This window comes from Apteryx mantelli, chromosome Z (genome assembly GCF_036417845.1).
Source record: "Apteryx mantelli isolate bAptMan1 chromosome Z, bAptMan1.hap1, whole genome shotgun sequence".
Taxonomy (NCBI): domain Eukaryota; kingdom Metazoa; phylum Chordata; class Aves; order Apterygiformes; family Apterygidae; genus Apteryx; species Apteryx mantelli.
In genome coordinates this window covers 61,181,816-61,209,693 of record NC_090020.1, presented here as the reverse complement: position 1 = coordinate 61,209,693, position 27,878 = coordinate 61,181,816, and the positions used below count along the sequence as shown (strand labels likewise).

At 35.0% G+C, this 27,878-nt stretch overlaps 1 protein-coding gene across 5 annotated transcripts in view; it reads left to right on the top strand.

Moving 5' to 3' along the window:
* The window catches only part of AP3B1 (adaptor related protein complex 3 subunit beta 1), a 159,085-nt gene that overhangs the window by 74,915 nt on the left and 56,292 nt on the right, over window positions 1-27,878 (top strand). For all 5 annotated transcript variants that reach the window (XM_067316248.1, XM_067316245.1, XM_067316246.1 and 2 more), the window contains exons 14-20: window positions 2,678-2,787; window positions 12,792-12,968; window positions 18,483-18,669; window positions 19,626-19,756; window positions 22,020-22,131; window positions 23,601-23,757; window positions 26,546-26,720. In XM_067316248.1, coding sequence (XP_067172349.1) covers window positions 2,678-2,787; window positions 12,792-12,968; window positions 18,483-18,669; window positions 19,626-19,756; window positions 22,020-22,131; window positions 23,601-23,757; window positions 26,546-26,720 — 1,049 coding nt within the window. The remainder of the gene's footprint in view (window positions 1-2,677; window positions 2,788-12,791; window positions 12,969-18,482; window positions 18,670-19,625; window positions 19,757-22,019; window positions 22,132-23,600; window positions 23,758-26,545; window positions 26,721-27,878) is intronic.

The following is a 27,878-nucleotide window of genomic DNA, read 5'->3' as shown; positions in this document are numbered from 1 at the left end:
ACTTCTCTGTGCTGTTTTGTTATTATGGGGATTTCAGTGGAGTACAGAAAAGAGGCAACCAAACTAATTCTATCAAATCAAAACAGAATCCTGAAGAACTAGCTAGTGGCAAAACCACAATTCCCATTCTGTGCTCTTCTAGAAAGTCCTTTATTGAAGATACAACCCAGTATTCAAGCGTACCGTGGATCTAGCATGAGGACCTGTGCCAGTAGTCTTTCTGTAACTTGGCTGCTGAGAGGCAGAGTGTAGTTACACCTAACTGTCTCTTGAGGAGTCAGTCAGGTCCAGCTGGGATAACACTTCACAGAGCTCTTTGGGTGTCTCATCATTGAACTTTCTAGTTCCTGTATGTGTGTGGAGCTTTTGTGATTTATGTTTTTTGTTGCTGTTGTTTTTAGGCTCCAGTTTCCCTGAATAAGAGAAAGTTGACTTTAAAAAAGCACTCTTAAAAGTGCAAATAAAATTTCAAGAGCAATTCCCCTCTTCCCCAGCCTTGTTTATGTTGAAGGCTGAGAATTGTTTTCCTTCCTCATCTGCTGAAGGAAGCCCAGAAAGAAAAATTATTTTTGTAACATTTGTCATTTGACTGATGTATTTCTTTTAAGCAATTGCCTCAATTTGAACTGCTGGCCACACTAAGATGACATAGAAGTCATTTTAGATGTAAGAGACAGATGGGATTAGGAAGTCCCTTTTGTCTATCTGGAGTGCCTGTACTAGAGATCTTGTAGGTTTTTCTAAGATAGATGATGATTTTTTTCTGTTAAAAGTTGCACAAAGTTTATGAATAATAGAGAATATAAAAACAATTGTGCAAAGAATAATTAAAACACGTTTTTCCCTAACAATCTATGCAAATTTGGTAGATCCTGGAATTACTTGAACTGTTAATACCTCTTATGTAACTACCTATCTACTAGAATTACTATTAGAATGAAGTAAAAGAAAACTAGCTGTGTGTAATGTTTGGTTTAGAGGTATTGATGTGCTTTTGTGTGTACTTTCTTATTTGGAATGTGGGATCATGCTAGTTTACTTGCTTACAGTTCTGATTCAGTTCTTCAAATCTGCTTCAACAGATTGCAGTAAAGTAGTTCTATGGTTGATACTTCATACTCTGCATCTCAGTTTGTCATGGTCAGTTCTACAATGTCAGGAAGTGTTTTTAATGGTGACTTCATGTCCACCTCAGTCTTTTGGGTTCTGTTTTATTTTATTTAACCACTCTGCCTGTTAAGTAGTATTGCAGAACTTTCAGAGATAAAGTTATCATCCCAGTGTTCCCTGCTCCAAATATTCCAAGTTGTCATTTTTTAAAAATGAGAATTTTCTTCTTACTTTAATAACTGGAAATAAGAAAGTGGACACAACACTGTCTAAATAAAATTGGTCTGAAGGATTGCATAAGTCCTTGGGATATATGAAGCAGATATATTATGAAATTGATTTTCTCTCTTAATTATACAGTTTTAACCTTGCTTCAAGAAATTAGTCTAGAGAAACGACTGAGATGTCATGTCAAATAAAGGATGACACAGAGAGCTACAAGCTAAAGCTTAAGCTCTTCAGAGGCTTAAGGCATAATGGCACATACCTGCAGCTTTTAAACAGAAATTCTCCATAAAAGTTTGCTTTCTAAAAAACACAATAATGATTTTAGAGATTTCTTCCCCCATGCCCTTTTGAAACATTAGCTTGCTTGATTACTGAATGAATTGCAACTGAAGGTTCTGTGTGTGAGACTAACTCTTCAAATGTAAGAATGCTTGAGGAAAGGTAGATACACTTTTTCTTTTTTCTTTTTTTTCAGCATTGATAGCTTAGGAGAAATAGTTATTCCCTTTTTGTAGTAGAAATGAAATTTAAAAATATGTTGAAATCTTACAGTCGTCTTTTGTTTTGATTTCAGTCTTGGCCATGTTTGACTTTCCTTCATCTTTCCTTACAGTATGAGCTTGCTCTTGCATAGAAGCTTACCTCTGCACCAGTGGGTTTTTTTCAACTTCAAAAATTGTACATTTCATACAAGTTGATCAGACTGTGAATGTTACTTGTTACAGTAGTTAAGCACTCCAGTGCATGACTTTGACATAAATCTTACAATAGCTTGCCTATTTAGAAGCCTCATTTGAATGTACTAGAGATTAGGTTACAGACCTGAGAGAGACCCTTTAGAAGGTGAAAAAGTGCAAAGGAAATGCTTAGCTATTTCTCTTGTTTATGAATGAGCTGACACTTTTAACAATGTATATTTCATTGAAAAATTAAACAAGTGTTTGCACTTTTAATACAGATACCAAATTATTTATGACTATGCATAATTTTAATGATGCAAAACAGATTGCTATTCTGCAAAAATACTGATATTTTGAAAAGCAGAAATACAAAGTGCAGCTTTACAAAAACAGTTTCAAAAACTGTAATAGGATGATGATATTTTTATATTTAGAACATTTTTTTGTCCTCTTTTTGCTGCTCATAACTCATATCCAGAAGCTGAACTTGTATTACTTAATAAAGTAGTTTGCATCTTTGTAAATAGAATTCAGTTCTGCAAAGCATATTTTGAAAACTGATAACATATTTTACAATCTATTATTTATGACTCTCTTTTGCATAAATGCTTTTAAGAGTAATAATTTGTTTTTTATGTTTTTTTTTTTGTCTTAAACAGAAATTGTAGTTGCTGAAAGTGTTGTTGTCATTAAGAAATTGCTGCAAACCCAGCCATCATACCATGGTGAAATTATTAAACATATGGCCAAACTCTTGGATAACATAACAGTGAGTATTTGTGCACAGTTCCTTATTCTCCTTGATGACTGATTAAAAATTACGCTATATCTATTGAGTTTGGACCATAAATGGAAATAGATATATTAAAGAAGTAGAATATAAGTTTTTATTTTTGGCTTTTTATAAAATACCATTTTCATGGTTTTCATGGAAGAGAAAGTAGAAGCTATCAGATGGGATCAATTTATGTCTCGGATCTGGGAAGCTATTTTGAAGGAGATAACTGGAAATGTGTATTTTCTAGTACCATTAGGCCAAGATGAAATGGAGGTTTAATCTTTAGAGCAAGGAGCGGTTAGTTGAAATGCAAATACGAAGAAAGCAGCTCTAAACTTAAGGATTTCCAGCTGTCTTCCTGGGGGTGTGTGTGTGGTGTTTTTTGTTTTTTTGTTTTTTTTAAAATCTTTTTCCCTCTCCACCAAATCACATTACCTTCCTCCCATGGTACCAAATGGTACACTGTTGTGGACATGTTACAGTGCTTTTTGTCAGACTTTTATCTTCTGGATATTTAAAATTCTGTGACATTTAACATTAAAATTTGGGTTATTGTCTATTATCTACCCTTAGATTACACTGAAGTTTAGGTATGTCAATATTTACTACCCAAATTCTCCTCACAGTTTAAGTTATTGATAAAACACTTAGTGTTGTATCCTAAATTATCGTGTAGTGCTGAGGACTTAGTTACTTATTGCATGATACCCCAAAGGTGGCAGAATTTGATGTCAAGAATAGACAGCTATAGATGCTCTAAACAGGACTGTTCAGTTTGAAATAATTAATCACATTTATTGATGACTGAGCAGTAAGTAGCTTCTAAATTGTTGAATCTTCTATTTTCCATAGTTGAATTTGGGAAAGTTTAGATATTAAAAGAGAAAGAAAAATAGTCCATGCTTTCTGAATAGCTTAAACAAATCTATCTTCGGCCATTAAAATGGGTGTTTAAGAAGAGATGATCAAACTTGATAATTGATGTCAAGAAAATGTAGTTCTACTGGATTGTTCATATCCAGAATCTAAAGAGGCTCTAAGGCAGTGCAGGAAAGGTAGTGCTGCTAATTACATAACAAACAATATTGCTTATTTTATAATAATCACCTATGTTTTCAGAACAAAAATTGTAATATTTTGATTACTAATTATAATCTCATAAATTATATATAGTCTTATTGTATACATCTTCTGGCACTTCACCAAATGAGTTTGTCATTTTACTTCCATGTATTTATTCTACAATAGGAAATCGGCATTTTAAAATATAAATATCCTAGTTAACATTTAGAAGAGTTTTGTAGCTAACATTTATTTTATACAATGAATTTTTCTGAGACAATATTTCAAGTTTTAAATACAGGGATTTTTTGGAAAGGAAATAAAACCCCTTTTAATTTGGAGAAGGAGAAAAATATGACCCAGTGCCATAGTGTGCCATCCTAACATTCTGCAGTAATGAGGTTGCACAGGATAATAAAAGGTAGTAGATAGTGAGAGAACAGTCTGTAGAGTTGAACAGTCATAGGAATAAGGTAAATACCTAAATCTGAATCTTAACTCGGTTTCTTATTCAAGAAGGGAGGCAGTTAGAGTGATTCTGTAGGCTTTCCAGGAAGGTTGTTGTACGTCTTGGTTTACAGTTTTCCCTGCAATTTTTGAATAGGCGCTGCTAGAAATTTCCTCATTCTTCTCTTCATAATTCTTCCTCATCATGTTTGAGGTTTTGGATTAAAAAATGAATTCGGAAGTCCATGTTTGTTATTTGAATATATCTTATTCAAATAATTCTCCTGAAATATTTTGCACCTCTTATGTTTGGAAATGGGTATATTCCTTCAGACACTTCTGAAAAGGATAAACATAATTTTGCATGTGTTTAAGGAAAATGTATTTGGATTGTATAACTACTTAAAATATAAGCTTGAATTCTAGTCATTTAATGAAGGCTTACTGGAATACCCAAGATCTGCATGTGTGTTTTAAAAATTTAACTCACTGGCAAGAATCTTTGTGAACTGACATAACACAGTTGCCTCAGTTTTTGTCTACTATAAGAAAAAAAGCAAGGCTTCCTGACCCTTATTACACATATAAATATATATACTTGCATGCATGTGCGTGTATACATATATATGTATGTGCATGTGTGTATACACACATTTTATGGAGATTATTTTTCCCTGACCTCTGTTGGGAAAAGTTTTGGTTTTGGGGGGTTTTTGCCCTTTTTTTTTTTTTTTTTTTTTTTCCTCCTCCCTCTGGGCTCACCTTTAAATTGGGATTGAATTTTAAGGAACCTACCCTATTCATCTATGCAAAAGCATACCACTGTCTGTAAAAGACTTTCATATTTGGGTGTAGAAGAAGCGGGCAAATAAATCGCAAAATCATGGAATGGCTGAGGTTAGAAGGGACCCCTGGAGATCATCACGTTGCACATTGCCCAGGACCCTATCCAGACGATAAGATATGATCTTAACTGAACCTGAAAGTAACCTGGGGGCAGATAAATATTTTGTTCCTTCTTAGAATTGAATTGAATTTAATACTGTGTAAAACATGGCAGAAAAATGATTGGAATTAAATAAAATTAAGTAGAAAAACATTTAATTAAGGTGAAAATCAGCCTTTGATTGTTCTACTATGTTTTAGTTTAGGTAAATGGTGAACTCTTACCGATTTTGTTTATTTTAGGGGCTGTAAACCGGATGGAATGGTACTTTGGGTTGTTTCCTGAATTTGTTGCATTCATGTTGTTACAAATTTCACTTGTGTTAGGCTGAGATTGTCATTTTCAATGAAGAGGTGCCTAATTGACCTTAGTTAAAGGAAAAAAAATCTTTCATAGCAATGTTTCTTTCAGGTCATCCAATCTGAAATTTACTCATTCTTGTGGAAGCTCTTCAGAAGCCATTTACAAAGTGGCAGGGTGGATAAATAAGCTAGGTATATCTGACCAGCTACAAGTAATAAGTGAAAAGTTAGGAGGTTTGATTAAAAACTACAGAGCTCTTTTAGACCATGCTAAGATGTACTCTTACTTGCAATAAAACTTAAGAGTAGGCCCATTTGTTTTCACTTTAATTGACATCTAGTATGCATTCAAAACCAGTGTTTTTCTTTCTACCTTCCATTTTGTTACTATTTGCATGTCTAAACTTTTACCTTGGGTGTGCCCAGGCAAGGATCTATGTTTTTGTTTTTATGGTGTTTGAGTACCTAGTTCTTTATGTAGTACAGCTCGAGCTAGCTCCTTTCTTCCACACACTTCAATAGCTGTAACTGGAAATGGTCTGTTAGTGTTCTGAAGATACTAAACAAGAGAATAATTGAATCTCTTTAAATCTCTGCTTTCTAAAAATCATACAGAGTGTTCCTGTTTTGACTGTCAATATGTCAAGTTAATTTACCATTGTGCCTTACCATTTAATGACTTAGTAAATTGAGGACCAGAAATCTAAGCAGTGCTAGTCTGTGCTAGGTGTTCACTCTGAGGAAAGCTTAGTTTTGTCTGTATGCTTTTTAGAGTGGCAGGAATTAAAAAATTATAGAAAGGGGGTGTTTAGAGAAGGATGATACTGGTTCAGTCCAAAAGTCCTTGTAATAGAACATGCTCATCTTCAGCAGTGGCCAATAACTGGTGCTCTAGGGAGAGAGTAAAAGAGTAGAGCAAGTTCATTGTGATGCTCCTCCAATGTACCTTTGCAGATTCTGACGAAGAGCTTGATGTTGCTATCCACATCATCATGTGGATAATCTAAAAATCCTAGTTAATCCTAGTCTGGTTAATCTCTCCTCATACTTCCTATCTCTGATCATCCTGTCCCCCTTCTCTGTATCTTTTCTGATACCTCTGTACTTAGAGCAGTTGCGGTATGAAAGAGAAATTTTGTGTAGTGATGTAACGATATTATTTGTTTTGTATTTGTCTTGCTTTCCTAGTGTTGTTTGCCTTTTGACTTCTGCTAAACTTTGAGTTATATTTCCAGAGAACTGTAGAATTGTTCGTGATTCCAGGATATTTTCCCCCTAGAAATAGTTCCGAGTCCATCACTATATGTAGTGTTGTTTTTCTGAAATTCTGATATTAATGTATGAAGTCCATCTGCAGCACTTCTGCTTAGTTCTTAGGTATCACTAATAGGTTGTCTTCAACTGTTCATGTTCTCTTTTAGTTTTGATTACCCTGAATAATTTTATATCAGCAAAGTTTAGTCTCCTCACTAGATAGCCCTCTTGTAGGCTATTTGCAAATCTTTTGAGCAGCATGTTTTCTTCTACAGATCCCTATGGGACTTCTGATAATTGCTTTTCATTGTAACCATTTTTCTGTTTTTTCTAGTCCTTTTTTTCAATTCATGAGAATGCCTTTTTACCACTTGAAGGATTAGCTTTTCAAAGATATTGATGAGGAGCTCATCAAATGTGCGTCATATAGTACATGCACTTCTAGAAAGGTAATGACATGAGAGAGTTACAGAACAGTTTAGTCTTGATCCGCCTGCACCCTCACAAACAAGATCTTAGATAATCAAAAGTATATTTAAGGACAGTGATATTTCTTATTGGCCTGACAAATCCAGTTTTAATAAAAGCATAAATGCTTAAAAAGTTGCAGGAATACTTTACATTTATCAATACAAGCAGCAAATAAACTTGGTTCACTTCTAGAATACTAGTGCAGAAGTGCTGTTAGTTTTCCTCTATGGATGGGTTGTATTACAATCACACATGATGGCTTCAGCATCAGTGTTTGATACTGTACAAATTCATAAGAAAATATCTCTCTTTCAGAACATCTATGGTCCAGAGTTTGTCTAAGTGCAAAAACTTGCAGTTTTAATCTGAATTAAATTTTAAAGTGAATTGGTTAGACTAGCTTGATTAAACTGGATTAACACAGGAGACACCTTTTGTTTAGATTTGAAGTATGCCTTATTTGATTTACCTTAATTTATTTTAGGAATGAATGGAGCTAAATCAACCTAACAAGAATTAGCTCTGAGTCGGAATGTCTCGACGCTGGTCTACATTTGTGCATTTCCTCAAATAAACAAGCTGCAGTAGGCTCCAAATTAGTTTCTCCCTGTTCTTTTTAGAAAAATAATTTATGATGATACCTTGTACCCTGTAGTGATTGTTTTCTGAGTGATGGGAATTTTGTAATTCTGGTATGATTTTTCTTGTCTTATCTAATAAGGTCGTTTTTTCTTTTGCTAGCTGGCGAATTCTGACATCCTCTTTTTTCCTTACAGAGGTATTTCTAATTCCTTCTGGAATATGAGAATATAAGCTAAGTCTGAAGTGCTATCTAATTTAGAGGTGGGGAGGAGCACTTTTAGATGGGATTAAGACAGAATAAGGAGTTGCAGATTTAGAGGAAGAATAAAATAGATGCACTTAAATTTGGATTTATTGGATTAGATTAATACCTGGAAAAAAATGCATCACTGATGGAAGCAATTGAAAACTATTAATTATTGGGGAAATGAGGTTTTGGTTGGGATTCTTATTGCTAGAATAGTTGATTGGGAGTTTTTGACACTCGTTCCTATATCTCTTCATCCAACAATAACAAATCTAAGTTCCTCTTAACTATTTTTATGTAGATCCTGCTTTTTGCTAGTTTTCTGATATGGCCTCCTAGCAGAGACAGTTTGCTTTCTTTAATTACGTTCTCCTTTCCCTTAGTTTTGGGAAGGTGTCACAAGGTATGAGCTTTATAGTTCGTATGTATTTCAGTTCTGCAAGCTTCAGATCCTAGCCACATTTTTTTTTTCCTTCTGTTCTAGGATACGCTTTAATAATGCATCTTTAAACCTTTAGATATAAAGCTTTAATGAGTGTTTCTCTTAATTTGGTCATTTATTTACTTGCTCTAATATTGATATAAAGGGAGAAGAAGCTGTTTCCTTTTTTGAATATGTGGCCTTTGGAACATTGTACCCACAGACACTGTATGCTGAATTTGAAGCAAGTAGTTAGCTTGAATAAAACACAAATAAAAAAATAAAACACTATATAGGAGGGGGCAGTCATCAGCAGAGATCCTTTTTTAAAGAAATTTTATATGTGGAGGTTCAAATAATGGAGGAGTCCTTGAAAGGCTTTACCATTTGAAAACAAAAAGCAACACTTGTCTTTTACTCCTTTCTTGTGCCCCTTCTCTTCTTGCTAACAGTCTGACATTTCACATCACTAACATCCCTTTTTCTGTTTTTGATTCCAAGTAAAATTTAAAAACTGATAGATGCGAATGTAGAAAATTAGATCTAATTTGCTATTTGTTCAAATATCTACTTAGGCTTTTCATGACAAAGGTATGTAACCAGTATTGGTGATTTTAAGATTTACTTTGGTGTGGTGTATTGTCTAATAAGGTTAGAGCTGAAGTACAATAGCTTTCGAATTGTGCTGCTTGAAGAGTGACTTGTAAAATCTTTCCAGATGTCTTTCACTGACCTCAGAGAGCAACCAGGATCTTACTTTGGGGGAGAAGGATGGGCTTTTTTTTTTCCCCCCCCCCTGCTTTTGCTTGCCTTCTCCAAACCCCCCCCCCCCCCCCCAACAGGTAATGGGTTAAAATGGCAGTAGAAACTGCCTTCTGGTACTAAGGCTTGAAAAGTGCACTTAACCACTTGCTCAGGGCATATAGAATAAAACATCAGGCAAAGTAATTTACAGTCCTGTTTGCCTTTGAGGATAATGCAGAGCAGGGCTGCATAATGAAAGTATTATTTCCTGCATTTTTGTTGATTCAAGGTCCCTACTTATGCTATACTGGAAAAGGCAATGAAGGTCTAGAAGTGGCTTCGTTTCTTGTTTGCTGTTTGAATGCCCTGGAAACAATGGCAGCTGGATTGTGCTCTTGATATTACATGGTTGAGGACTGGGAGACTTAAACAGAGGAAAAAGAAATCTGAAAATATTATGTGATTTTGACCCCAAACGAATCCAGTGACACGGAAACGTTGGGTTCATCAGTTCCACATATACTTTTCATTAAAATGGCTTCCACTTAGGATTTGATTCAAAAAGTCTTTAATTGATATTGATTCTTCTTGCACAAAACTGTGTTTAATATATACAGTATTTACATAGTAAGCTAACCACCTGGTTAAAAGGGAGAGTCTCATGAGATATTTCATCTCTCTTCTGTTCTCACCATTTTTCAAACTAAGCTTTGTTCTGATTTATTTATTTTGAATTCTAAAAATAAATTGTTTGTTACTTTAAGAGCAACATTTTACAAACCCACATAATGGGAAAGACTTGAAAGAATAAAACAGTGTGGCTTTAAATATTTCACTGTATGTAGTTCATTGTATGTAAAGTGTAGGCCTGGATTTAACTAGGAGAAGTACAAGATTGAAGTTTGTCAGTGATAATTAATACTGTTTTTGAAATTGGTCTGCCCTGTAAGCTATATTTGATTTATAAAAAGATACCAATAGGATAAAGCATGTTTCTAGTAAGCTGCTATCTAAACTGGCTTAGTTCGTGATCTCTTGTAGAATTCTAATTTTTTAACAAGTCTATAATGAAATATTTAAGAAAAATAAATCTAGCATAACTGAAATCTGAAGTTTCCCATATATTCTTATTTAGAGGTATCTATCTCTACAGCAGGCAACTTGAACTGCTCCAATACTGGAAAATTTAATGTATCACTCAATTACTATTCTTTAGCCCAATTTAAAATAATAGATTGGGAGTGAGGTCTTAATGCAGTGTAACCTTTGGAACATTGGAAATAACCTCTTTCGCTTCTGAAATCAGTGTACAGTAATGGCATTAGTCTCACTGTATTGCAGGCGAACATTTTCTAACTGTGTTTAAACTTTTTATGTTTAGCAGTTGCTCAGTAGCATGTTCCCTTCTCTCATCCTATAGGTTCCAAGACCATTTAAATCTTTTTTGTCAATATTGCAAAAAAAAAAAAAAAAAAAAAAGTTTTATCTATATCTGATCAGAATTTATATTTATTTATTTTATATCTCTGTTATGGCAGTCTCATTTGTTTTGCAAGTATGTTATCCCTGTGTTAAATATTTTTCAGTGATGGTTTTGGCATTTATGTCTCTTGAGGTGTATTATTATTATTATGGTAATTTTGTCTTTCCATGATGTGTTTGCCTTCTCTTCTAGTAGAGTTAATCCTTTGCTTTCCCCATGTTTGTTTGGCACATGCTTGTTTGGCATCTGTATTTGCAACAGTGTAAAGCATAGAGCAAGATATTGTTAGGTTGACTTTATTCAATGCTGTTTCCAAACTTTTTGGAGCAATAGAACATTGTTAATCATTAAATTTCTTGAAAACGTAATCTTCATTTCTTTAGCATGGTTCAGTGGACTATTTAATAGGGACTGTGGACCATAGTTTGGGAAGTGCTTTCTTGCATGTTGGTGGTTTATTTGCACTTGTTACCTTTTATAAAGGTAACTCAAAAGCATTACTTCCAGATTTTAAAAGTATACAAGATAGGATACTTAACAGTTGTTTTCCTTTGTTGTTTTCTATTGTTATTCTGCCACATATATATTCAGATATGAATTATTGTTGTATGGTGGAAAAAATATTAAAACATACAGATAGGATGGTAAGAATTAGTGTTTTGAGAACCACAAGGCTGAATTTCTCAAGCTTGCCCTATCCTGTGATTTTTACCTTAAATTTGAGCTTATTTAAAAGATCACTGTATATTACAGTGATGGAAGGTGTTAGTACAAATCTTTTTTTTCTTTGAAAAAAGTGCAGCAAAAAATTACTTGAAATTGCAGTTAAAGTTGGAGGCTTTCCTTTGACATTTCTTTTTCAAACTACAGTCAATTATTTTTCAGGAGAGAACATTCATGGTTTTTTTCCTTAATAATATTTCAAAATATGTTGAACAGGAGTCTATTAAAAAAAACTTGCATAGTGTCTAAATACTGTGGTGCTCTCAAGACATGCTTCTACCCGGAAGAATTTCCTCATCATATACTTTCCTCCTTCCTTGAGAGGAAGGCAAACATTGTATCTTGGAGGTATATATAGCATAGATGCAATTTCTAATTTGACCATTGTGTAGGATATAGCATAACCTGCCTTTGAGAAGAGTATATGTGTGTTTCTTCATCTAACTGCTGACTACTTGTAGCCCAGTTCTGCATGGAGCCTGAGCTTTGGCTTCCTTCTGTGGTGTTTCATTCTGCTTTTCCTCTGACTGTGGCCATACTGTGCTTACACTATGCACTGCAAGTTCATCTAACAACTGCTACTTCAGTCATTCTATGAAAAACAGTTGAGTAGCACCAGAAGAGTAAGACCTGTTTGAAGTTTCTGGTCATAGTGTTTTAATTAAGGGAGGGTAAAAAAACACTCTTGGATCCAACTCAAATATTGGAAAAAAATAATTTTGAGCTCTTGTCTCTCAAATTCTATGTTCAGCTTGTCTTGTACATTTGCAAAAATATGAACCTTGCTGCCAAAAAACTTTAAATAAAAATGAAGGAAAGCTGGCAATCGTCTTTAAAGAACTTCTGCTTTTTAAATAGATGGGCAGGATTGAGGAAGCTGTATTGTTGGCAACCATTTCTGTATTAATATCTGTCACAAAAAGTGTTGTGTTTCAACATGGTGTTTAACATAATCTGGTGGCAAGGACTCCAGCCCCATCTCAGAGACTTGGATTCTCTTCCCAACTGCCACCAACTTGTACTGTGGACAGGAACAGATTGCATCTTTGTGTCTCTGTTTCCATTCTGCTCTCTTTTTCCAAAATACTTGGAATGATTTTGGGGGGAGGGCAGGATCGGCATCTTACATGTGTAGGTACACTCTGTCTACCATAGTAGGTGTGATGGATAATATTTAGTTTGGGTCTTCATTACTTGCATGGCAGTTGTGTTTAAATAATATTTTGTTTAATTTGTTACTGAACACATACATGTACAAGTACACAAAAAGCCTTTGTGAATGTATTCACTTAGAGCATTTGCTGTTTTCTCAGGTGCCAGTGGCAAGGGCAAGCATTCTCTGGCTCATTGGGGAGTACTGTGAACGAGTTCCAAAGATTGCACCTGATGTTTTGAGAAAGACAGCCAAGAGCTTCACTAATGAAGATGACCTTGTAAAGTTGCAGATCTTAAATTTGGGAGCAAAACTCTATTTAACAAACTCAAAGCAGGTAAGGCTAATGTTGAATACACATATGTATTCATTTGCAGTCATGGTAGTCTCTGTGCATTCCATATGGACCAGTGGCAATTTCTTTTATAAAAATAATTTAAGCTTATTTACATTGTTTTACAAAAAAACCCTGAACTTCAGTTTTCAAGAATTCCAACAGATTAAATCTAATCAGGAGTTTTTGGATATGTGCTGGATTGTAAATATGAATGTATTGATGAGATCACTTTTTTTAGCTTCTTTATTGAGAAAATCTTATTTATTTATTTATTTATTTTTATTCACAGAAGTAGCACAGATTGGTGCTTCTCAAACTGATTTACTATTGTCTGGAGTAAAAAGCAGAATTTTCAGTGAACTGTCATTTTGGATCTTTGTTAGCCACTTCTAGCAGTATAGCACAGTCTATTACAGATGATGCAGATTTTTGGTGTGGTGGCTGAGTCAGAATGACTGACCATATACTTATACTGTGGGCAGTGTGGAAGATGAGTTGTCTTGCTGTTCATTTGAACAAGAAGTTGCTTGTATTTTGCTCAGAGTATCTAAAAGGAGATGCCATCAAAAGCCCTCTTTATGTCTTTCCATCAGTGCTCGTCTTAAAGATAGTGACTGCTTTCCCTTTTTCTATATTTCTTATTATTTTACTTTGCCTTGTGAAGATGGTAGTTTTTGATCCTCTATAGTGATAAAGATAATCTTAAAAATGTCAGATAATACAAAAAGATGAACTTAGACCTGCCAGAATCTCCAGGCAGCCAAAAAGCAATAGCTATGAGAGGTGCCAGCTGCTTCATTCATCTCAATGACAGCACTGTGAACTCTGTCACTCTAGAGCTATGGAATATAGCATTTTGATGCTAATTTTTCACTCTAATTCCAATTATTACTGTAAAAGGTTGTAAAATCAAAGATATTTTCCCAAATGTAGAATGAAAATGTTGTCTGAGATGTATACACTTTCCTGGACTGTAAGGTCTTTCTATTTTACAACAGGCTGGGCAGCACTGGTTCTTGCACCTGCACAACTACAGTTGTGATGTCTTCTCTTTCCCTGATAGGTAGCTCCAACTACAGACTTGGTAGTTTTTCTGTGTGGTATCTGGATCAGTGAGACTATATGCTCTAGGGCATGTAGGAGATGAACTGCCTTGGCATTCATTCACACAAGAAGCTGCTTGTCTTTTGCTCATACAGTCTAAAATGGGGCAACAACAAAAGGTGACTACTTCCTCTTTCTGTCAGTGCTCATCTTAATGAAGATGCTAACTGAGCTAAGGAAAGACTGATTTGATTATCTTCATAGTTTCATATTGGCCCATTACGTAATATTCTAACTGTGTCAGATGGCCAAAATTCCTTGGCTTCAAAGGAGATCATAGTTTGTGATCTTTTTTCACTTTTGCATGATCTTAATACAGTTTAAACAGTTGTTGAAAGTGTTCCATATCCTTGGATATAAAAAAGGGACTTATAAAGCTGAAGGAACTGTGTCTCCCGAGGTACTTGCTACGTGATGAATTTCTTGGAAGGGTGCTTTCCTTTTGGCAATAATTTTAGTTCAGTGGGAGATAAGTTGTCTTCTCAACTAATCAAGCTATTCATATGCAAAATTCTACTGGAGTAGGTTGATGATCTGACTTGATTCAAAGCTCTTTCCAAACAAGGATGTGAAGTTTTGCCTTTAGGATCTTACCCTGGCAACATTCTTCCTGTATGTACATGCTTATTCCCAGGAATAAGACTCTTCTCTACCCGCTCAGTATTAAAACATTTCTTTCTGGAATGACCTGGAATTTCTAAGAAGTCCAGCTACTTTTCATCCTAATGCTCAGATTTGGAAACAAAACTTCTACATCTGGCTGCACAGTTGTCAGCCTGGCCATCTGTCCTCCATCCCTGTTTTCTGCTTCCACTATTCTACTCCCCCATATATATATATATATATATATGTGTGTGTGTGTGTGTGTGTATATACATACACATATAATTTTTTTTTAATCCTTTGCAGTTTCATCCAAAGTGAGTGGAGTTGTGAAAATCTCAAAGATACAGTGTCACTTTATTTAAAAAATAATGGTGGGATAGCATAGATGATCAAAAACAAAAAAGGAAAAAATATATAGTGTTCTTTCCCCAAGTGAGGGAAAGGCAGCTCATCTGTTGAAAGTTTAGAGAAAAGCACAAAATTCTGGAGGAAATGCAACTTTTTATTTTTTTCACTTTACATAGAATATCTTGTTTGATTTTGCCATTAATTTCCTTAGGCATATGTTCAAATACTTAATGCAACACATTCTTGGGAATACTTTTAAGATTCAGGATTTTTATAAGAGGTTTCAGTAATATTCTTTCTTTTAGTCCTCTGATCACCCCATGAATTTTCAAAGACTGATTGTAATTTAAGGAAGAGCTTCAGGTTCTATCCTGTTTGGATAGATAGTGAGTAAGAACAGGCTTTCTTCTGGTTGTCTAGGTTATTCAGTAAACATGCTTATGAATATGCTAGAGAGCTAAGATGTGTTCATTTGAGAGAAACAGTTTTGCAGAAAACACAACATCTAGTTGCCTGAACTGTTTTTGCATGTAGCAGGAAGGAAAAAAGGGTTTTCAGTGTGTTTCTATTGTGTAACATAGTAGAAGCCACACTGGAAAAAGCTCCAAGTAGTCCTAGTATACATGCAAATATTCTCTCAAATGTAGTTTAGCTCAATATTCTTGTCAAAAGTAACTAAATACCTAAAGAATTGATTACTGCAAGCTAATGACGTCAAGGAAGGGATAGGTAGCTGTTTCTCTCCCACTGTAGAACCTCATCCTTTGAGATTTTTATTACAGTGTTTTTCAAATGGGGATCTACCAAAAAGCTAATTGCTGCTAATACAGGATACACATTAGATTCTTTAATTGGACTATTGTCACTAGAAAGTTCTAGAAAGGTTACTGAAGGGTGACCTGAAGTATACTTCTCACATTAGCCTATCCAAAAGGTACAAACAATCTAACATGCTAACAATGTGGGGATAAAAGAGAGAGTTTGCCTGTATAATGAGCATGTCCAGATAACGAGTGATGCTGGCATTTGATATTACATGTACGATATCTGTATATCCCACTACTTTGTCTTACTGTGCTATGAAGTAGCCATTGTGTGCAGACTCTGTCATATTTCACCAAATTAACTTGCTTGCTCAAATAATTTTCAGCTTCTTATTGGTATTTTCTTTGTTGGCAAAAGTGATGTGTATTCATTAATTTATTTTTTGGTTTTAATTAAAATTAATTGTTTCTATTAGCTACTTCTATGTAGAAAAGCTTCTCCGATTGTTTGGTCGCATTGCCATAAGACAGGAAAAAAAATAGCATTTTCTTGTTGTTTTCATGAAAACTATTTATGCTATTTATGATACTTGAAAGGAAACTTCTTGTAGATATGGAGCATTCTCCCATAAGAAATTGTTGTTTCTTTATTTTTTTGTTAGAGGATATGGAAGAAATATTTTGGGGGAGAGGAGAAGGAGGAGGAAGAGAGAGAGGGATGTGGAGAGGATGACCCCATTAAAGAAAATGCAGCTTTTCAGGATCACCTCTCATCCCAGTCCATCCATACTCATGGAAAAAATGCCTACAATGATAGCAAGGCCCTTGGCTTTCTCTGTCCCTGTAGCAATTTGCCAACAAACGTCACTGTGTCCTGTGCTCCCTTCTGCTGAGGCTTCTGCCATGACGTGGAGGCTTGTTTTGTTTTACAGAGAAGTGATGGCAAAGGCTGCTGGAAGTGTCCCTGGTTTTGTTTAATCCATGCTACCTTTCCACTTCCATTTAGATAAAATAGCGTAAGCCCTGCATGAGTGCAGATTACATGTATTCTGTCTGATGTAGTTGTTTAAAATTTTATACCTTGATACAGAAATAGCTGCCAGTAAGCTACAAAATACGTGTAGGAAAGTTTTCCCCTTTGCAGAGCTAAGACAGTACCTTGCAGAAAAAATATCTTTTCATAGAACCATCCTTGGATAGCAGAGAGAAAAAAGAATTAAGGAAAAGAAGTGTTTCACTGAAAGGTTTTTCTAACTGTACTTTTACCATTATTCAAATGTAATATGACCAATTTCTTCAAATCTTTGGTACCATAGGACATTTTGTGAAATGTTTGCATACATTGCATCATATGCAGTTAAAATTAAAACCTGTTTTTTGTTTACTATGTATTTCATTTATGGCAATCAGAATATTCTGAAAAAGTATTTTTGCATTAATTGAAAAACTCTAACTTGCATCCTCAAGGTGGAAATTATTAAACTGAACTTTTCTTTAGCAAACTTGAATTGACTGAATTTTTTAGATATTCACATAATTGAAACTGTGTTATTTTTAGAACATAGCACAATTAGCAAGCAAAGTTGATGTAAAAAAATATGTATGAAAGATGGTTGGTAAAAAGAAAAAAAAAACCTCTTTGTCAATGCATTTTTAACCCTGTGTTATTCACCCATTCTGAGTTGGTACACTAAAAGTATACTTTCTTCTGACGTCAAATGATTTTTATTCTTTTTCCTATTTGCTTGGAAAATGTCAATATGAGGAAAACAGCATACTTTCAAATCTGTTTAATGGATACAAGTCCGTTCAGCATTATTTTTCTGTTTACTGTATTTCTAAGGTATTGGAAAGTCTTCTTTTTTTTCCCCCCCAGATGTTAAAAATTAAAGTGAATTATTAAAATTATTTAATACATGGTAATATTCTCAGACATCAAATTAGGAAATCCGATTATGCTGTAAAAAGCTGTGATAATATAAGTTGCTCTCTTACATAAATAAATAAATGACCGATATTACTGGAGGCTTTAAGCTCCAAGAAAAAAAATGGAAGAAGTCTTTTATCCTGGTTTTTAGAGGGCATCAGCAGCTTGCTTTTATGAAAAAGTAACAGCTAAATGCACTGCAAATAATTTGCAGTAATCCAGTTCAGTGATTCATGTGTCTGCTTTAATGGGTCATAATTCAGGATAAAGTAACTGAGTGCAGTCAGAGTGCAGACACTGCTTATGCCAGGGACAGTATCTCTTCATAAAACACACCTCAGCAGAAGCAGTTTGCCAGCCCCCTAATACCCTCTGATGTTTTGATGTCCTGCATATTTTTCCGATTAAGTTTTGAGTGCCATGTTTTTAGTTGTATTTCCACATTCATTATCCTCACGTAGACCCTTCAGTGGGTTTGCCATATATGATTATTTTTTTAATGATGCCTTTCTTTCCACTTCAGCAGTTTAATAATCTAGCACATGGCTGCTTCTCAGTACTCAGCATTCACCTCCCCAATACAGAAGAGGACATGTGCTTTGGCTTCAGAATTCCATTTGCAGCTTTAGAAATGCATATTCCCTGTGGAACAACATTTGTTTGACATAACCATTCATTTTTATTACCTCTTTAAATATGTTTATCCAGAGTTATCAATAATCATAAATAACTTGTATTCCGTTCTTGTCCTGTTTTCTTCCACAGACAAAATTGCTTACCCAGTACGTATTAAATCTCGGCAAGTATGATCAAAGCTACGACATCAGAGACCGTACAAGATTTATTAGGCAGCTTATTGTTCCAAACGAGAAGAGTGGAGCTTTAAGCAAATATGCCAAAAAAATATTTCTGGCACAGAAACCTGCCCCGTTGCTCGAGTCTCCTTTTAAAGGTACAACCACCAAAATCATTTGGTAAACATTCCTGGTGTAAAGGAATGCGGCGGCATATTCTATTTCAAATACGCTCACCGACAGTGTCACTTAGCAAATACAAGTGACTAATATGCAAGGGTCCTCGCTGCACTTACTTGCTTTTCAGTGAGCAAGGTCTGCACGTTGCACCCACGTTGCATTTATCTAACGATAATCCCGGACAAACTGGTCAGTTCTTGTTCCTGTTGATTTTAAATTTGGTTCAGATAACACCGGGGTGTCTTTCACGGGAAAAATACACTTTCGCTTAGAAAAACAGCATTAGTCTTTTAACTAGACTTTAATAGAAGATTGTTGATGTGACTATTGTAGAAGCTTTATCAATCTGAAATAAACTGAATTTCGATAGATTAGATTTTTATTATTTTTTTCCAAAGTGAGAATTTTCCTTGTGCATTTTTTGTCTTTTTAAAAATAAGAACTACTGTCTGTCTTCTGGGATGAGAAGGTTATCGGGTTATCTCAATTAAAAATGCCCTGTTACTATGATGCTTTGCAATTTTAATTTTCATACTTACTTAATCCTAATTTTGAGGCTCTAAAAGCAGGTCCATTTTGAAGAAAAACTATTAAAATTCTGGATGTGTTTGTGCCAAGACATGTATATGGATTGTTTAACTGTGCTGTCATTCTTAATATTCACAGTAAAGTAATTTTTAGAGAAGCTACATTTCAGAGCAACACCTCTAAACACACTGACTGATTAGCTTTTTTATTGACCATTATGGGGGAGATTATTGTAATCTATGGACTGAAATCAGTTTTTTGACCTATGAAGAGCTTCCTAGTTTATATTTATTCCATGACATTTGAGGTAATATAATGCCAATTACCTTTAGCCCTGATTAAGATTGCTCTTTGTGGTAGAGCTCACGTTGTTGGTCTGTACCTCCCCTCCCCCCTTTTTTAATAGCTCGGGATCATTTCCAGCTCGGCACCTTGTCGCACACGCTGAACAGCAGAGCCGCCGGCTACCTGGAGCTGTCGGACTGGCCAGAGGTGGCGCCCGACCCGGCCCTGCGCAACGTCGAAGCCCCTGAGGCGGTAGGTTGGCATCACTGAAAGTAACTTTCCTTACGGCGCTTGTGGGTATATACTATTATATTAAAATATAAGTCTTTAAGTTCTAGACTTATTTTATACTGGAAAATGCTGGTGCATGTGAACGTCGTCTGTTCAGCTTGTTTTAGCCTACGCTGGAAACAGAACATTTAAATGAAAAGAAGCAGTAGCAGTCTAAGCTGCCTCTGCTTGGGTGCCAGGTTACACGCCCGCTTTCCCCTCCACCTCGCCCTTGGTACCGTGCCTCTCTTACTGGCTCTGCAGCCATATGTTAATTGCTGTTAATGATGAGAGCTGCTGCAATATCAAAGTAGGAGGGGAACAGAGGTTTGTTAGCATACAGATGCTTAATCAAATCCAGGTTTAAAGAGGAAAAAGTGGTGATACACAGAGAAGGCAGCAACAGGGGAAACAATCATTTGTGTTTCAAAGTGTAAAGCTCCGAAGAGAGCAGGTTTGGCATTTCAGATTGTCGTAACAGAATTTGCAAAGTTTTTATAAAAAGCAAATGGCAGCTGTTAGTGCGCTAGCCGTGCGGCATGACAGGGCCGGTCTGCTCCCTGCTGAGAGCTTCTTGCTGCTGGATTGCAAACTCCGTGGCAGAGTCGGGCCTGGTACAGGAGCTGTGATTTGTGCATCGGGTACCAGAGTCCTCATAAAAGTAGGTGAAAGCTATTGAACCGTAACAGAAGTTGAAATGTATATATGTATAGTATACAGTGATAATATAATGTATAATATACTGCGGTGATGATACTACCAGAGATGCGCTGTTGTAACAGGTATAACCAAAAAAGATTGTGGTCCTTGTCATGAGCAATTTCTACATTAATTTGCACATGAAGTAATTTGCAGTTAAAGTGGTAGGAAGGGAATGGATAGAGAAATTTAAAAAAAAAAAAACCCAAATATTATTTGTAGAGGCCAGTAAGTAGAATGATGTGGTAGAATAAGCATTTCTCCTTAGTAGGTTAATATTACTTACTTCCTTACATGCATTTCAGGAAAAAAAGATATTTGTATACAAAATTCCAGAAGCTTATTTGAGAAGAGTCTGAAGGCAATCAACTCTGGGCAGGAATTATAAATGAAGGGGTTGTGTGAAAGAAGGTGTGGAGGCACCTTCTTCCATAAAATAAAAATTATTACTGATGTTTTTTCTTGCTGGAGTTGCAGAAAATTGGTCAAATGGAGTAACATCTGTCTGCAATATAACAGGATACATCTCCTCCCAGCCATTTAAACCTCAAAACAAACATGAAAATCCTTTTCCAAGGTTTTTTGTCAAAATATTTCCCTTTGGAGAGTGCCTCATTGTCATTAATTTTGTGGTTTCTCTAATACCGTATGTGCCTATACAAAGTATATGAGTGAACCTGAGTTGTTAAGCTGCAATCCAGTATTAAATCATCATTCATATCCAAAGGAATCTTGGCTTTCTAAATATTAATTGCTGGGTAGAAAATTGCAAAGCCTTGACAGCTTTTGGGGTTTAAGAGGCCAGTGTTCCTGGAGCCATACGCCACTCAAGCTCATTGTTAGGGCTCTTTCCAAAGTCTTATTCCAGATCACGGCCCTCGCTGAGGCAGACCTGTATCACACTGTTGATATCGTTGTCTGCCTGTTTGGTTTTTTTCCTGGCCTGTCCAAGTTTGTTGCCTCTTCTTCTTCAGTAGGCTTAAGGGAATGGCGGGGGAGTCTGGCCAAAGTATTGTAGTATTCTGGTCTTCTCTTGGTTGTAAGAATTGCTCTCACTTTGGGAATTGCAAATGAAGTAAAATATAATTGCTCTGTGCATACTGGAACTTCTGCTGTCGACTGGATCCACCAGTTTTTTCACCTTAAAATTTGGGATGATAAAGGTGGTGACTAGCTGTATTTACCCTTCATTTCCTTCAGTCTAGTCATAGGCTAAACTGAGCTGGATCCAGAGATATAGCTCTCAGACTTCAGGTTCTTTGACATAGAAATTTATTTATAGTTACTGATGCTTTTAATCCACCTCAGTAAATCTTCTTCTGGCCTGCCTAATAGACATATCTCCCCTTTTATAGGTATGTACAAAACTTTTAGTGCTCCTAATTGTGTAAAATAATAGGAAGTTTAATAGTTTCTCTTATCTTGCTTAGAGCATTTGTTTAGAAACTGCCTAATGCTACTACTGCAGGAGTTTTTCTTTGCCACAATGTATGTCTATTTTTATATTGCTGGCTGTAAAAGTAAACAAGTTAAAATTTATTTATAGGCAAAAGAATGGACTGTATTTCTAGGTAAGACAAAGAAAGGGAAACCTACTGAAAAGTTTTACTCTGAATCAGAAGAGGAGGAAGATGAATCTGCCAGCACCAGTGCAACAGGTAGGTATTGGGAAACTAACTTACATGTCTGTAGCAGAGACAACTTTATCATCAGAGCTGGCTGCTATAATAGCTGGAATCATTTTAAAAAAATCTAAAAAGAATTAACACACACACACACGCACACACGCACACACTAAAGTATGTATAAAAATAAGGAACTTGGGAGAAAGTTAAATTCACTGCAAATATGTAATATCTGATAATTGTACAACTATGACCTGTATGTTCATTAAATGAATTGGAATTTGCTTTGTTTCCTAGTTAAAATAGCTGGCATGCTATTTCCATCCAGCATTGTATCTGGTAGAAGTAATGAGGGTTTGTAACTCTAATTAAATCTAAATGCACCTAACATTTTGCAAGAAGAATGCCTACAGTCTTAATTGATGGGAATCATAATCTTGAACTTTTTTTGAAATTTGTTGTTCATGAAATACTGTTTTGATAACGTGTTGCTGTGTTGACAGATGGTCAGACTTAGTTAACTGTGTATTTCATGAATTTTTAGTAAACCATGATTGTGTTACAGTTTTACTCTGGATTTCTATTGTCTGTTTATTATTATTGGGGTAATGATGGAGAAGATAACTGGCAGCTGCCTATCAAAATAAGTGACCTAAGGAACTCCTGACCAGTCTCTCACTTAATGCTGGATAGGTGGTTCCCCGAGATGCTAGATGGGTGGTTCCCCGAGATTGTTTCCATGTGGTGAAGATCAAGGTTCTCACTGGCCCTTTCTAAACTTCAGAGCAGAGGAGAACTACCAGGTCCAGAGCTTAGACACAGCCAGTATTTAGCATTATGGACCTAAAAGAATTGGCAGCATCTTGTTGAATGGAAAAGAGAGACTTTCAAATCTGAATGTAGAACTTCTTCCTTCTCACTCCCAAACTGAGGAAATAAGTAAAGGAAAAGAAGTGCTTAAGAATTGTATCATGGAAATTAATGATCTTTGAAGCAAGAATATATTCACTTCAGATATTTGAACATTTTGTAACTATAGGATTAATTAGAGGATGCATAATTTGTTTAAATCAGTGGTTTAATCATCATCACTATCAGTATGCAAGAACAGATTATCCAATTAAGCAATCGGTTTAAAAATAATCTTGCAGTAAAGTGAATATATAGATTAGAGAATTTGAGGTCATCTCCGACTCTTGATAGGGTTATGTAATTTTGAAGACATTGGTAAGGATCCACATTACAACTAATTTATTAGTTCTAATTTGGTAAAGTACAGTACTGTATGCTAAAGATAACAGGCTTTAAACCAACAAAAGTTTGTAAATGTTAGGGGAAAGTGATTTTATCATCTGTTTTTGTCTTAGGTAAATAATGCTAAAACTTCCAAGTGGATCTTAAAGTGCTAAAACATCATTTATTTTAAAATTAATTTGGATCCTGAAAATAAAAATTATGTAAAATATTTAGAAAAAATATGTAAAAGAGGTTTTTCATGTCAGAGAGCGAGTCTGGCAGTGAAAGTGAGAAGGAAGATAAGGAGGAAGGCAGCAGCGATGAGAGTAGTGGGAGTTCCTCTTCCAGTGAAGAATCGAGTGACAGTGAATCAGAGAGCAAAGAAAGTACAGTAAAGAAAACATCTAGAACTGCTGAGAAAAGGTAGGTGTGCGTATGCGTGTTTAAAAGAAAATTTTTTGCGGGGGTGTTGCTAGGTTTTAGAGCACTCTTGCTGTAAACAGTCTGCTAAGCATTCAATTAGGTTCCCCGCCCCCTTTTTTTTTTCTCCTTTTTAACCCATATATGTTTTTTACCTGTATATATTTAGTGTGTGAACTGGGTTCTTTTTTTTCATTAATAAGGCTACTCTTATGTTTGGAATTAATTTCTGGCTTCAGTAAAATCTTGGGTGGCTTTCTGAAAATTGATGTAACCTTGGGAGGCTGAATTAGTGATCAAACAGTTGTATGAAACACTTAATTACCTTTTGCAGCAATTTTGCTGAGAGCTAAAATTAAGTCCTTCAACACTTTGCCATTATGTAACTAAGACAATTGATTTTTCTAAATAATGTTATATTAAAAAGACTATGATCCAAATATTAGAGGCAAGGGCTGTGAAGGGAAACGGTCATAAGATATTTAAGTGTTAGCGCTTTTTAAGATTGCCCATTATCAACAGCATTATCATGTATTAAAGTATCATTAAAATTTTGAGTAATTGGGGCTAATACCTTGGATTGTAGGAATCTGTTTCTTCCACTGCTGTCAGCAAGTGGCCTCTGCAGACATGATCGCTCTTTACTCTGTAGTCTGCTGCCAGCTCACTTGATGAGTTTGCAGCTCAGCTCAGTCGTGGCTGACAGCGCTGATTGGGGCGCGGTACACACTCTGCTCCTTTTATTACAGACAGTAATTAAAGCAGCTCGCCTTGCCACTTCCATAACAAACACAGCATAATGCCCTAATTATGACTTTATTAATTTAAGTCAGGTTTTAATGATTTTAAAAGTGATTTATATTGTTTTTCCTGTTCAGAACAAATGAAATCTGTAGGTTAAATTAATACAGGCTTTTCATCATCGCAAAGTTAAAAAGCTAGTTACCAGTAAATTCTTTTCATTAGAATAACATCTGAAATTTTAAGCAGAAAGGTAAACAATGATTACCCATCAAAACTGGCTGATGTATAGTAAAGTAGTATTTTTTTTGTTTTATCTTCAGATCTTGTTTTCAAGATAAGCTATGTGTTTTAAGCAACAACTTGCTTTACAGATAAAAAGATTTAATGGGTTCACAGTAGCTTGCTTGTTGATGCAGCTACAGCTATTCCTGTTCAATGATAAGGAAATGTAGACAATTTTGTTGCTACCTGCATAGTAGTAGTGAAGGAGAAACTTTAAACGTTTGTGGATTTTATTTGTTTTTATCTCAGTGACCTCAGATAGGTTTTTAAGGAAATATGTTTGTTGTATTACAACTTCATTCTGATAGTTCCTGTTTTTTCACCATGACTTTAACATCAGATATGCTGCATGGCTTTTTTTTGTGATATGTACTCATGTTTCATTTTTAGATTCACAAGCTTAAAGTTTGCTGCTTTCAGAAAAACTTCTTATGACTATTAAAATTTTATTTTTAGATTTCAACTTTAATTACATGGGTGGGGCATTATTATCATGGATTAAATTTTAATTTTGTTTTTAATATTTTTTATCATATTTGTTAATTCCATCCTAGAAAATTATTGGGAAGAAGAAAGTGTTCCCCCTAACTTCCATTCTATTACATTTTTCAATTTCCCTTCCCTGTATTTTTCCCTTATAAAATTGTTGTCATCTGAAACAGTATCACAGCATAGTATATTCTTTTATACTGCTCATAAAGCTAATCAAAAATGTATAACAACTTAATTTGAGTCCAAAGGGACTCTAAATATTTGAGTGGTCTGGGTTTGTTTAATTATCATTGACCTTGTTACTCTTAAAGCGTTTTAGTATCCACTTTATTGTCTTGGGGAGGAAGCTGAATCAGGTAGTGAATGAAACACCTGATTTCAATGTATAAATTGATTGCCTGCAGGGCTAAGAAGGATGCTTTATTTCTATATGCAATACTAATTTATTTGCCCCATGATAACTATTAGAAAACAGTTTTTATTTCCAGTGGTATTTCTAGTTAGTAACTCCCTCCAGAGACAAAAGAGTAATATATGAGTTTGTAGTGATCCTGTTACTAGAAATGAATACAGCAGATTTTATAATATTCAGTAGCTCTTAACATAGAACAACATAATCCAGCATTGCCATGGTGAACGGAACTGCACTGTGTGCAGAATACTGTCCCTTGAAGTCTATGGGTCTGCCAGCTGCAAGCTACTCAGTGTGACCAAAGGTGTCAGAATGTAACATTGCAATAGCTCTTTTCTATAAACTCTTTAAGGTGTTGAAATATTTGTAGGCATTGTAAGTCATCTTTCTAGGTGGTTTGATTTAGAAGGATTCATGAACAATTAAAATCCATGTATTGATTTTAAAAAGGAATGTTATTTTGCAAAAACGTCATATAAACCCATCAAGATTCTATTAATCATAGATGGAGTAGTTTGAAAGTTCCTTTATTTAAAAGGATGCCTGCACTTCTTTCTGAAATGTCACAAGCTTGATACCCACAGATGTTAATATTTTTGTTTGACCTTTTCCCCTTTTTAGATCATATATGATGATGTATTGTGTAATGTAATAGGATGTTCCCTTTTGTGTTCCCTTAAAAAAACCTGCCATTTCTATTATCTCAGACAAGTTTCCATTATCGTGGAGAAATATTGACTTAAAATTCATTTAATAAAATGTTGAAATGTTAATGTAGAATCCAGTACTCCCTAAGCACATTTCTTTGGTTTTAGGTCTGTATCTTTTTAAAAATAATAATAATAATCTTTTTATATGTAGTGATTCAGAGGACATTAAAAAGAAAGCAAAGAGGATCACCAAGAAACGAAACACATCCAGTTCCTCTGATTCAGAGTCCAGTTCATCAGAAGAAAGTTCTTCAGACTCCAAGTCAGAATCAGACCTTAGAAGTGATTCTGAGTCTGGAAAATCTGGAAGAGCTACTTCTAGTAAGGTAAAACATGTATTTAAAAAAAAAAAAAAGCTGTAAAATATGAAAAGATTCATCTAACCATCAATGTATGTTTCTTTCTTTTCGGGGGAATGGAGTTGGGTTGTGTTTTTATGGATATCTGAGAAGCAGAATTTCTTAAAGTACTTGTTGATCTTTCATAGACCAATCCCAAAATAGTAACTGTTTGATAGCTTACGCAAGTAAGAGAATTTTATAATGAAAAACAAATTTCAGTTTTAACTCTGTTATATTTTTATTCCCAATAGTTAAAGAATAAAAGAAGATAATTCTTGTTTTAGATAACTGTTCAACTGGTGAAACAATAGCACATGGATAGTTGACAAAAATAATACTCTGATTTGGTATAATTATCACATCAAAATGGGCCCTTAAAGCATAATTACTACAGGACTTGGGGCTGGCATGAAGCAGCGGTTAAGAAACAAATGCCAGTACGTTGCGTCTTAAGGGTTTGAAAACTAGTAGAACAGCTGGCTTTGTTTTCAAAACCCCTGTTAAAATTGAGAAAAGTGCGGTTAATTAATCCGTACTTGAGGGGTATACAGAGATTATTAGAGTGAATATTCTTAATGAGTAATCAACTTTTATTGCTTCATATATTTTATAGGAATAAAGCATATAGAGGGTTCCATTACTCTAAATTCCACTACCTTACTTACAATATGCATGAAGTACCAAACTTTCAAATATATCTTTCTTTTAAATTGGACTCCGAAATGTGGGAGGGCGCAAAAGTGTTCAACAAAGCCATTCCTGTGTCAACTTAGTTTTAATTGCTTGCTTTAGTGAAGAAAGAGCTAAAGCTAATATCATCTTCATCTACCTACCTTTTGTTTAAAAGAGGAAAAAAATTGAGGAGCTTCATGCTAAATCTGTCAAGGCAGAAGAGTAAAAGAATTTCTGAAACTTATTTTTCCATTATCAAAGATTTTCTGTGCATTTCCTTCCATATTATTTTATAAAAGTTGCAGGGTAAAATTGTACCTCAAACATTTCCATTTTAATATGGATATGTTGTTTTGAAAATTAATTGATACTCCAAAGCATTTTAAATTAAACCAACACATTTCAATCACAATGCCACTGTAGGTCACTAAATAGTCAAAACAGGCATCATCTGTTGCATCTGATGCAATG